This window comes from Musca domestica, unplaced genomic scaffold, assembly GCF_030504385.1.
Source record: "Musca domestica strain aabys unplaced genomic scaffold, Musca_domestica.polishedcontigs.V.1.1 26, whole genome shotgun sequence".
In the NCBI taxonomy this organism is placed as follows: Eukaryota; Metazoa; Arthropoda; class Insecta; order Diptera; family Muscidae; genus Musca; species Musca domestica.
The window spans coordinates 5,997,511-6,010,593 of record NW_026712283.1 but is presented as its reverse complement, the minus strand read 5'-3'; the positions used below and the strand labels follow the sequence as shown (position 1 = coordinate 6,010,593).

At 37.9% G+C, this 13,083-nt stretch overlaps 1 protein-coding gene across 2 annotated transcripts in view; it reads left to right on the top strand.

Annotated features, from left to right (window-relative positions):
• LOC101894350 (piezo-type mechanosensitive ion channel component) overlaps positions 1-13,083 on the top strand; it is a 183,448-nt gene that overhangs the window by 137,798 nt on the left and 32,567 nt on the right. For both annotated transcript variants that reach the window (XM_059123950.1, XM_059123949.1), the window contains 7 exons: positions 2,205-2,450; positions 5,137-5,334; positions 5,412-5,983; positions 6,051-6,438; positions 8,974-9,649; positions 9,947-10,721; positions 10,792-10,949. In XM_059123950.1, coding sequence (XP_058979933.1) covers positions 2,205-2,450; positions 5,137-5,334; positions 5,412-5,983; positions 6,051-6,438; positions 8,974-9,649; positions 9,947-10,721; positions 10,792-10,949 — 3,013 coding nt within the window. The remainder of the gene's footprint in view (positions 1-2,204; positions 2,451-5,136; positions 5,335-5,411; positions 5,984-6,050; positions 6,439-8,973; positions 9,650-9,946; positions 10,722-10,791; positions 10,950-13,083) is intronic.

Sequence of the window (13,083 nt, the reverse complement as noted above, 5' to 3'; positions counted from 1 at the left end):
TGTTTTATCTCACCCTGTATACCAAATTATAGTCTACATTCCTGCACTTCTAAAATTGTGCAAATGTGTCGACATCTCTTATATCTCCCATCAAATGTTTGATATTTGAATAGGTATTTCTATAAGTTTTACAGCGATGCCCATATTGTATAAATAGGTTCAGTAGAACCAAATAAAATCCTGATCCGAATAAACGGTTATAGGTTATCTCTCCCATGAATTCAAAAGAAGGAGCGGACTCTCTCCTAAATAGCAGAAGAAAAACCATCTCTACTACAGAGAAGAATCATCTGCCATACAAAATTGAGGGTCGTACTTCTGCCATACAGAAGAGTGGGTCTTCCTTCTGCCATACAGAAGAGAACGTCGTACTTCTGCTATACAAAACAGTGGGTTATTCTTCAGCTATACAAAATTGAGGGTCGTACTTCTGCCATACAGAAGAGAGGGTCTTCCTTCTGCCATACAGAAGAGAGGGTCTTCCTTCTGCTATACAGAAAAGAGGGTCGTCCCTCTCTTATTCAGTATAGCTGAAGGACGACACTCTCTTCTGTACAAGAGAGGGACGACCGTCTTTTCTGTATAGCAGAAGGAAGACCCTCTCTTCTGTATGGCAGAAGGAAGACCTTCTCTTCTGTATGGCAGAAGGAAGACCTTCTCTTCTGTATGGCAGAAGGAAGACCCTCTCTTCTGTATGGCAGAAGTACGACCATCAATTTTGTATGGCAGATGATTCTTCTCTGTAGTAGAGATGGTTTTTCTTCTGCTATTTAGGAGAGGGTCCGCTCCTGCTTTTGAACCCCTCTATATGTAAATTAAAAAAGAATTGTTGGTCTTTTTTGAACGCGAGTACCTATACGACACCTTGGTAATTCCTCATACTAATTGTTTCCAGAAGGTATTATAAAAATAGCCTCACCTTGGTTCAAATACCAGGTTGTGGTTTTACTGATCGTAACATGAAAGCATCAGTTTCCTTTAGTCTAATCAGCATCCTTGTTACTGAGTGAGGCGAAAGACTCAATTAAGGTCCTTTTATATGAATTTTGTCATATATTACTTAATTTGCTGTTTTCGGTTTGACGAAGTTACACGGTTGGGATTGGTGGCTTTGAGGAGCAAAAAACGTCCTTGCTGGACCATAATTTGTCATGCCAAGCTTAGTACCCAGTATCTCAGATATTTTGAAGATTTAACCAAAAAGAATTTTGTATTTATGATGCATTGCCTATAGATGATCTCGTGGCAAAGTATTTTTTAAGGTGACTTACGAATAACCCCTTTTTGGGCATCTTAAAAAAAACTACAAACAATTTTAAGCATTATTAAATTTTTGACATAGTCTCCAACCCCATTTTCCTGATATTCGGCATCAACAGAAGTGTTGTATTTTAAGGCCAAGATATAGTTTTTTTTTCGCGAATATCAAATTTGTTTGGCCAAAGCGAATTCTAAATATGTTAATACTTTTTTCTCGAGGAGAAATTCTATGCGTATGATTAATACCAATACTAAAATGCAACCTCAATAATCTCGTTAGAAGTATTATAAAATTGTTCACATTTAACCTTCACTTTTTTACTCATATTGATTTAAAGAATGACCACTAAGTGGACGAATTCTGGGCTTTAGAGGGAGACACCTAAGCAGCATGGATATGTAAACAACTTAAGTTCCGTTTTTTTGTTAACAGTGGTACATCAAAACTTCACTTACCGTTTATGAAATTGTATAGAAAATATTTATGTTTATTTTTAGAAATTTACAGAAAATATACTATTTTTATAAGGACATCGAACATACATAGATTTAAAAAAATACCAATTTATAGATCACAGGAGGTTCTACTAATTATGTGATGCCATAAAAAACGTCTAGTTTTAGATACTACTTCTAGTCATAGTCTATAGTTTAATAATTTCATTTTGTGATAATTGTTAACATTTCGTTTTATTCCTTAGTCTAATATGTTTTTCATTTAATTTTTAATTTTGTTTTAACTCATTTTGTAATTTTGTTCCTCATTTTGTTTCTGATGTCCAAGTCTAACAACGTAGTTGTCCGTCCCCTATTAATTTTTAACATCAAATAAGAAAATTCATTATAAAAATAATGCTTTTTAATACCAAACATTTTCTTCTGTGCAACGTCTTTTGTGCTCATCCATCTCTCTCTCTCTCTTTCCATTTCCATTCATTCTTTAGTTAATGCGTGCGGCTACACGTAAACCGGCCAATGATACGAACAGTTCAACTGTTGCTATTGGCGGCGGAGCCATTGGCCAAACGTCACCCAATGACATACCGCTGAGCAGTATGGAAACAAATCGTTCCCACAATCGCGAAGAGGAATACAAATCGGGAATATTGGATCAAATTGCCTATGGCATAACCGGCGTTGGTGGTTTTATCTATCAAAATAGTTATATATTCACCAATGTTCTGATGATGGTAAGTATGAACGATTTTATTTTTTTATTTTCAGAGTTTCCAGAAGACCTTCTAGGGCGTGTTTTATGATCAAAGGTCTTTTATAGATAAAGTCTTTAGCAAATCTTCAGCTGACAGAGAAACAGGGGTCTTCTATGCAATTCCTTCACAATGCCTTCACAACCCCTTTATAACCAGGATACCTTTTATATGTCTTCTATGGTCTTTATAGTTCTTCTTTAACCAGAAAAAGACTTTGCATTATTGTCTGAAGACCTTCTACAGGTCTTTTATCGCCTGAAGACCTTCTGCAGGTCTTACATGGTTTCTATATCTAGAAAGACCATTTTCAGGTCTTCTATGTCCCCACGACCTTTTACTGTGGCCAGAATTCTTTTTACAGGTCTTCCGTGACCAAAACATCTTTTTCAGTAAGTTTACAGCTTGAGAACTTCTAACAGGTTTTAAACCATCAGAAACCTTTCATTGGTTTTTTATGGCCCGAAAATTAGCAGGTCTTCCATTGCCAAAAGATCTCTATAGGTCTACCATTGCTGGAAGACCTCCTACAGGTCTTCTATGGGCGGAAGTCCTTTTCTAAGTCTTCTATAGTTCAGGACACATTTTACATGGCCAGAAGAAATTTTAAGGGTCTTCAACAATATGATTTTTTTACAGTTCTTCTGTAGCTTGAGACCCTTCTATAGTTTTCAATAATCAGAATATCTTTTACAGGTCTCCTATATCTAGTAAACTTTTCACAAGTGTTCCATGGCCAAAAAAACTTTTACTGATCTTCTGTGGTTTTTCCAGGAGTCTTCATATGTTTTCAATGGTCAGAAAACCTTCTATAGGTCTTTCAGACCCATATAACTTTCTTCCATGGCGCTTTACAAATTTTCTATGGTCGGAAGACCTTTTCTAAGTCTTCTATAGTCCAGAACATCTTTTACAGACCTTCCAAGGCCAGAAGACCACTTACAGGCCCTTACAGGGAAATAATACTATTTCTTGTCAATGTAAGACAAAAGATCTTCCAAGGACCTCGATTGGCAAAAATCCTATTAGAAATCTTCTATGGCCCGAAGACTTTCCACAGGTCTTCTGCGGTCAGAAGACTTCTTTCAGATTCTTTACGGCCAAAAGACATTTTACAGGTCTTTTACGGAGAGGAGACCTCCAACAGGGGTTCCATGGCTAGAAGGATTCTTACAGGTCTTCCGGGACCTGAAGACCTTCTATGGTCAGGAGACATTTTACATCTCTTCTATGACCAGAAGAATTTCCGCTGGTCTTTTATGGCCTGATGACGTTTTAAGGCATTTCACGATCAGAAGTCCTTTAACAGGTCTCCTATGGCCAGAAGGCCTCTCATAGGTCTTCTATGGCCAGAAGTCCTCTCATTGGTCTTCTATGACCAGAAGGCCTTTTAAAGGCCACCCATGGTCTAACGGTATTTTACAAGTCTTTTTTTGGCCTGAAGACATTTTATACGTTTCCTTTGGTCAAAATACCATTTATATGTCTCCTATTAAAGGTACTTATAGGAAATGGCTAGAATACCTCATACTGGTCTTCTATGGCCATTATATCTGAGATAAGGTCAGCAAGTGTGGATAAGGACCATTATCTCTAAAAGAAAGTCCGACAGGGATAATCGTGTCTGAGATGAGGTCCCATCAAGACATTGGTCTCTGAGATGGTTGTCAGAATCATTGTGTGTAAGGAAATTATCTCTGAAATGAAGCCTGGTCAGGACCATTATCTGTAAGATATGGTCCTGTCAGCCTCATTGTCCTGAGATGAGGTCCGGCCAGGACCATTTTCTCTGAGAACAGGTTCGACCAACATCATTATCTCTGAGATAAAGCCATATCACGACCATTATCTTTGGGACAAGGTCCTGCCAAGATCTATGCCTCCAACATTAATTCTGATAATAACCAATATCTCTGAGATAACATCCGGTAAAGGCCATTAACTCCCATATATGTTCCCTTCAGGGCCTTTAACTTTGAGACAAGATTCAGAAAGGACCATCACACCTGAGATAAAATCCGATCAGGCTCATTATCTCTAAGGTATGGTTCGATCTGGAATCTTGGAGAAAAGGTACGATCAGAGCCATTATCTCTGAGGTAAGGTCCATTATCTCTCAGACAAAAGCCAGAAGTATTTTCTATGAGAAACGGTCGGATCAGGACTACATAAACTGGGTCCGGCCAGAGCCATTTCCTTTGAGATGAAGTTAGATCATGACCATGGTGTCTGAGAAAAACTCCAAGCAAAATCATTGTCGACCGGTCAGGACCTTTGATTCTGAGATTAGGTCCATTTAAGACAATTATCTCTGAGATAAGGACCTGCCAGGACCATTTTCTCTGAGTTATCATTCTTTCAGGACTATTTTCTCTGAGAGAAGGTCTGATCAGTAACAATCTTTCCGAAATAAGTTTCTGTTAGAGCCATTGTCTGCGAGCGAAATTCCCGTCGGTAGTATTTTCTCGTCGTGTCAGAACCATTGTCGCTCAGATAAATTCCGGTTAATGTCATATTCTCCAATGAAATTTTCTTTAGATCAGGAAGCCTTTTTTCCAAGAGAGAAACTCTTTTCCATTGAGAGAAATTCTCTCTCTCTCTCTCTCCCTCTCTTTGTCGCTTTAATTTGTCTCCTTTCTTTTTCTTATCGTCCTTTTTCTCTTTTCAGGCCTGGTCAATCATCTACCACAGTTGGCTGACATTTGTGCTGCTGCTGTGGGCCAATGTTCTGTGGATGATACCGAATCAGCGCAAAGCCATGATGCGTTCGAGTCTTTTTATTGTAATTTATGCGGAGTTGTTGTTAATAGCCCAATATATTTATGGCATGGATTTGACAAATGACGAATTGCCCTCCAAAATTAAGGTAAGGTCACACAATCTCAAAACTTTCCCTCTCATAAGTGATTTTTAAAATTCAATCTCTTCCTCTTTCATTGGCAGATAACCGGCATTAATTTACAACAAATCGGTTTTGAACGTCCCAAAGACAACGACATGCAGCCCTGTGTTCCGCTGATAGTGAAAACCTCATTCCTGCTGATGTTCTGGGTGACAATGCGTCAGTTCTTCAAAGAGAAGACGGACAAACGTCGTGACAGCACCCTGGCAGATATGTTTGCACCGTTGCATTTATCGGTACGCTCATCGGCGCTCGATGGCGATGATGCTGATGGTGGGGCCGATGCCAAGAAAACCTCAAAGTTCCTAAAGAAAATTGGCACCGTAATTAAGAATCTCTTGGTGCGCCTGTGGATTTGGCTGTTGATTCTGGTCATTTTCCTGTGCGCCATGACAGGTGATAAAATGACTGGGTTCCGTATCTGTTATATGGCCCTGTTCCTGTTCTTCTTATTGGTATTCCAATCATCGTCCAAGGCCTGGGTGAAACTGATGTATGGTTTCTGGTTGTTCCTAATCTTCTATGCCATGTCCATATTGATTCTGATCTATACCTATCAGTTTGATAAGTTCGATCAGTACTGGAATGACTATTTGAATATATCCAAGACTTTGTGAGTATTAAGACTAACCCTAATCCCCCAAATTCCCCATGAATTAATCTTGAACATTACCTTCCAGACAAACCGACATTGGTCTGGAACGCTACAAGACCAAAGATCTGCTCCTGCATTTCATTTCGCCCACCATCATTGTCATTCTAACCGTGATCCAGGTTCACTATTTCCATAAACGTTTTATTGCCTCGATGAATCAAACACCGGTGGTGGAGAAACCCGGCCCCGATCAACAGCAACGACAGCGCACAAAAAGCGGCTCCCGCCCAGCCGATTATGAAATGAAAGATTTCACCGAATCTGCCGGGGAGTTGGTGCGTTTGTTTTTGAAACGTTCCCGCCAAAAGGCCGAAAAATTCCTAAAACAATTCAAGGGTGTTTTCTGGAGTATTTTGGAATTGCATTGGATTAAAGTGGTCTATATAACGGCATTTGTGTGCGCCGTCAGTGAGGTAATAGCAAAAAAACAACAAAAAACGCAACATCGACAAGAACAACGTTTTATGGAAGTTTTAAACAAAACTCAGGAGTAGCTTGACTTGAGTTTGAGGACTTTTGTAAAATCGTGACCCAAAGTCGGGTTTTACAAAAGTCTTGTCTTTTTACTAACAACAAAGAAATGTGTTCAAAATGTTCTCTAAATAGCGGGTATTATTATTATTTTGTAATTTCACAGTTAGAGCGTTTCTTCTTGGAAACGATTTTTAGTCTGAGCTATGTTCCTTTCAGTACCAGTATCACATGGTAGCCTCTGTACCATTTTCTTAAAAAGAAATGGCATTTTTCTCAATTAATGTCCGACAAGCGCTTCTTCATTACAGATTAGATTCAGTCAGCAAGATTATCTAAGAGATAAAATCCAGTTGGTTCATTATATCTGAGATAAGGCGCAGTCAGGATCGTCACCTCTGAGATCCAAGATCCAGTCAGGGCTTCTTTCTCTGTATGAAGATCCGTTCAGATTCATTTTCTTTGAGACAAGAATCAGTCAGTCTGGGATAACGTGTGTACAGGACTAAGGGCCTGTTCGGGTCGTCTTGTTGGATTTTTATTCTTTGAGACAAAATTCATTTTTAGAGTCAATGACCTCCTTCAAAGTATCAATTTGGGAGCATTTTCTCGGCTTCGGTCATGAATTTTCACTGAGATAACACCCAGGTAAACCCTTACATCTATGGGACATATCACAGATGTAAGGGTCTACCTGAAAAAAATTGTCCGAAATAGGGTTGGGTTTTTTTTTTTGAGATTAGATCCAATCTGAACCTCTCGGAGATAAGGCCTAGTTATTACCACCTCTCGGAGATAAGGTCCAGTTATTACCAATAATATGATCCGCCTATATTACATCTCTAATAATAAGGTCAGATAGGGGTCATTGTCTCTGAGATAAAGTTCGATTAAGGTCAACAAATTAATCTCATCTCCAAAATAAGGTCAGATAGGGGCCACTGTCTCTAAAATAAAGTTCGATTAGGGTCATTAGCTCTAAAATTAATCTAAATTTGGGCCACCAAGTCTAAAATAAAGACCGATCGGGACCATTTAGTTTTATATACAATTTGATGAGACCTTTTTTCTTCCAGACATGGTTCTGTTAGGTTTGAGATAAAGTATTTTAAGGATCATTATATTTGAGGCAGGGTCCAATCATGAGCATTATTACTGAGTACCATTTTCGCTCACAATAATTGGGGTCCTTGTCTCTAAGTTAAAGTCCGACCATTACCATGACCCTGAAACAAAAAAAAAAAACAAAACCATTTTCCTGCAGTAAGGTCAAGTGAGGACCACTTGCTCTGAGATAAGTGGCTTTAAGGGGCATTTTTTTAAGAAAAAAATGACTGTGAGCCATATTTCTTCGGGATCCTGTTAAAATAATTTTCTCTCAGATAACGCCCTTCTTTGAAATAAGGTCCATAGTCTACATAGGACCAATTTCCCTGAAACAAAGGCGGCGAGGACATTTGGCTCTGATGTAAGATCCTTCTTGGAAAAAGTTAGCAGAGTGCCGGATGTAGACCATTTTTAGCTGAGTTTAATCCACATAGGATTATTTTCTTTGAAAGATCAGTTTGGTCCCATCTTGATCAGTTTTTTAGATCAGGAAAATGTTTTCTGGGAACATGATTCGATCCGATTACAATCTTGATGATAAGATCTATCAATTTTTTTGAGACTAGGTCAATTACTATTTTTTAGGTACAATTGTCTTCAAATTATAGTTCGACCAGGCCCAATTTTTTGAGACAAAGTCAAGAACTATTCTGGAAGTTAGAGTCTGGTGAGGATCACTTGATCTGAGATGAGATCATTTTTCGGAGAAAATTAAGTCTACTGCCATTTTTTTAAATCGGGTCAAAATAATCTTCAGCTGAGTTAAGAGCTAATGTTAGTCAAAATGATTTTCTCTGAGATAAAGACTTTATAGAATAATTTTCTTTGAATTCAGGTCCATGTAAATATATTTTTCTCAAAAACAAGTCTCATCTGACCCATCTTTTCTGGCCTGACCAAATCTGGGAAATGTTCTCTTAGAACAAAGTCCGGTCAAGTCTATAACTTTGATTGCAAGATCTTTGCAAGTCCAGATAAGGCACCTATCGTATTATTATAATTGAGATCAGGTCCATATAAATATTTTTTGCTCGAAGACAGATTTTACCACAACCATTTTTTTCTGTTTTGAGCTGATCCAACTTTGAAAATTTTCTCTGAGACAAGATTCAACCTGTACAGTTTTCTCTAAATTTATTCCAGACAATTTTGTCCTTCCCTAATCTGAACCTCCAGCTCCAGTTTTTTTTTTTTTTTTTTTAATTTTCTTTGAGAAAATGTTGTACTATATGAAATTTCTGAACATAAAACGAAAGAATCGAAAATTTTGAGCACATTTCTTTAAAAAAAAAAGATCCCCTATACTCTCCCACTCATTTACTCATAAAAATATCTCTCTCTTTCTCCCATTTACTTGATCACATCTCTAGGTCTCCTTGCTCCACGTACCGTTCATTGTGCTGTGCGTCATTGGCGTCATCTCCAATGTACGCATGCGCATATTTTTCAGTCGTGTCATCTCGCTGGTTGTCACTCTCATTGTGCTCTCAAAAATGATCTATCAAATTGCCTATTTGGATCATACGAAATATAATGCCGAGTGCACGGAAAATGGTCAAACAAAAATTGTCGGCAATAATGCCGAATGGTTTGGTCTGTTTAAGGCAAATTCCGAAACGGGCCTAATGGGTCTGCTGAAAAAATATATCATTTATATGGTCATAGCAACATTGCATGCTGTCATCTCATTGCGACAATATCAAATGCGCCGTCTCAAGGGTACACAAAATGATCCCTTGCCGAAAGTACCCTTCCCTGAGGTAACCCGTGAAGATGCCGAAAAGAAACTGGAGAGTATGATTAAATATTTACTCAATTATGGTTTTTATAAATTCGGTTATGAGATTTGTATGATTGCCTTGGTCTCGACCATAACCTATCGGCAAGATATTGTGGCGGTTGCCTATGCTGTGTGGTTGGTGTTATTGCTGATATTCAAGAGGAAAAAGATTGCCCATTTCTGGGGTATTTTCCAAATATTCATATTGATTTCGATTATTGTGCAGTATATTGTTTTGGTCCAATTGCCACCCACGATGTGTACGAGTAAGTAAAGCAAATTAATGAAAAAAAGTGAGGTTATGGTTGAATTTGTAAATTTTTAAATAGAATAAGTAAAACTTGGTCGCCATAACGGCTATTTACAGGATTTTCAAACATTTCTATTCAAAAAGAAAACAAAATAATAATAAAAAATTATAAAATTAATGAAAATATAAAAAAAATATTTTCGTCCATAACCTCACTTTGCAAATATTTGTTGTTTTTCTTTCTTTAGACTATTCAAATCGTTTTCGTAGATTTTTCCAAATATTTATTCAATATCTCTTTTTGTTTTTCCAGAATACATTTGGGAAGGCTCCCCCTTCTCGGACTCCATCCAACGCTGGGCAATGCTACCGGGTCACCTGAAATACGATCACACCAAAAAGTTAATATTCGATTTTATATTACTGCTCTTGGTGAATCGTCAGAAACGTGTCTTCTCCATTGAAAATATACCCAACTTCCCGGGTGGCAGTAATCAATCGGTGGTCAAGGACATTGCCAATCTGGGCAAAGTAGAATTCGTTAATCCCACTCATGATTTCCTCTCACACATGCGCAACTATTTGGATATTTTCAAGCATGCCATCTTGTGTGGCTTCTATTGGGTAACTTTAGCTGTGGTGTTTTTGGCTGGTACCAGCATAGCAGACTTTTTGGCTTTGGGCTATCTGATTGGGGCTTTCTTCTTTTTGTGGGAGGGCTCTGATTTCTATTTGCGGCCAATTAAATCGATAATTGGTCTATGGAAAATCCTTATAGCCTATAATGTAGCCAATATTGTGATAAAGACCTGCTTGCAAATGGCTGGTTGTATGTTCATGGAAAACTTGGTGACGAACTGTTGTTGGCTTGTCCACATGTTGGGCATCAATTGTGCCAGCAATGGTCCGCCAGCGGTTGATGTCGACGATGATAACGACACTGACTGCCCTGCCACCACAGTACAAGTTGTCCTGCTATGGGATTCGATATGTTTTGCCTTCTTGATATTCCAATTGAGAATATTCAAATCACATTATTTCTGTCACATCATCACCGATACGCGGGCGAATAATATTTTGGCTTCGAGGTGAGATTTTAAAGTTTTTTAATTGTTAATTTTGAGCAAAATTGTTAATTTCATAATTTTTCCTTAACAGAGGTGCCGAAATCATTGAACATTTGCGCCAGAAACAAATCGAAAAACGCCAAGAATACGAGGAGGAGGTATTGCACAAAATCAAACGTAAAATGGAAAAGATCCGCGCCACGCAGCAGAAAATGCTTAGACCTTTAGAAAAACCCACACACTTTGATGGTAAGTTGGAAGTACTTTATTTTTGTTTTTCTCTCAAGTTGATGATTTGAAGACACCAGAAGGGAACTGGGTAAATTATGAAAGAATCTCGCCGAATTTAATGTTCTATTTTGAATTATATGAAGATTTTAAATGTCTACGGTTCGAAAAAAGGTGTATTTATTATACGTATCATAGAAATCCCGGAGTATATTTGTATGATATGAAAAAAAAATAATAAATTGAATTGCAGAACACAAATTTAAATAGCATATAAAAAGAATAATTGATTTTAACATGATATAGCATTTAATTTGCAACCGAAGTGTCCATATTTATATTTAATACAATATTTTCAATGGCCTAATAATGTGAATACTTTTAAAACTGAATCTTCGACCCTTTGTTTTGGTCAAAGAAATACATTTTCTTACAGATGTTTAAGTAAAAAATCCCACTAACGGTGGATACATTTTTCATCCCCAACCGAGTCCCAGAAATGTAAAAATGGTCTAACAAACTTCCCATAGTTTCTCTCCTCGTGGGTATATCTTTATCCTTTGAACTGGGCTTGAAACCCAATTTAAATTGGGCTGAAATCCAATCTCTCAACTACTCATTCCCCGCACAATCAGAGTTATGACTTATCGGCATAAACCTAATCGTAGTGCAAAGCAAGACACTGAAATATGACATCGATTTCGCACCAAACCAAGGAAAACACTTTCTACTCCATGAGATCGAACAGTTTAGATAAGTGATCTGGAAATTAATTAATGGTCTATGACAGCATTTCAATACATGACACCGATGTGCAAAACATAATGTTGTGGTAAAAAGTCCTTTTAGGAAAATATTCTTTGTTTTCCTGTCAGTATCAATATATCTGAAATGTATCATGACCAAATTATTGACGATAAATCCTATCATGATCATTATCTATGTGATAGAGTCAGGCCAAATCCATTATCTCTAAAATAAAGGACGTTTAGAACCCGCATCTTTAAAATAAGTTCCGGCCAGTAGCATTATCAATAAATATCTGGTCTATCAGGAACATTTTCTGTCATATAAGGTGCGGTCCGAAATTCTCGTTGCCCTTATCTTTTCTATTGGTTGAAGATGAAGAAGACCAAATCAAATATTCTCCCACTAACACATCCTGCATTGCTTATTGGCAATAGTCAGCACTTTCCTATCTTTTGGCATAGACCAAGGGCTGCTCTTTTCTATTAAAAAAGCCGAACATTTTGTGCTTTGATTTAATATCGCCTTGTCAGAAGCGAATTCCGTGAAGCGCTTGACTCCCAGATACCTCACGTACAGGTTTTAATCCACATGAGGAGAAGAAGACCGCCTGTGCGACAGCATAATAAAATGCTGTCTATGCAATACATGCTTGGATGTTATAATCGACAACATCCGCTTACGCTACGACCTTCGTGATCTAAAGAGAATGTTACATAGGTATAAGAGAGCAGCTCGTGATCTAAAGAGAATGGTACATAAGTATAAGAGAGATCAAGAGGGCTATCAAGCAGCACTGATGATGAACTGCTACAACAACAACAACCCACTGGTATTAACACTGGAATTGATAATTCGTGGGAATACATCTCGTGCCTCCGGACTTATCTTTTGGCTACCATAGTTAATTCTGATTCTGGAAAAGCACTCAGTCCCTGTATCTATTATGGATTAACTTACGATAAATGGTACAGAACCTTTGTTCCTGCTATCCGTTATAAATCGGTCCAAGCCTGTCACGGTAATTGTAACTGGTCTTTCCTGTGTAGACTTGCTTGAGTTCAATGGAAGTGACTTGTTATCGAGCGACTTAAAGAACTTGTCCATATTGTAGATGACATATTTTGAGTCCCATAGATTCAGGGATTCAAGTAATGGATTTCTGTTCTTCTTTGGCAGACAGAATACCGGCTATTTTAATTTTCATAGTCAGGCCATTGAATCTAGACCAATCAATCCAAACAATGTTGCTCCCACTCGAACATGGAATTTGTGACTTGATAGTTCTTGGTGGGAAAGTTGTTCCTGCTAATCAGTACAGAGCATTGTTCAGGACGCCGAGGGATTTAATTGTACTTGTAGTAAAAAATTTATGCTCCACGAGTATTCTGACTGGCCTTTTCAGTGA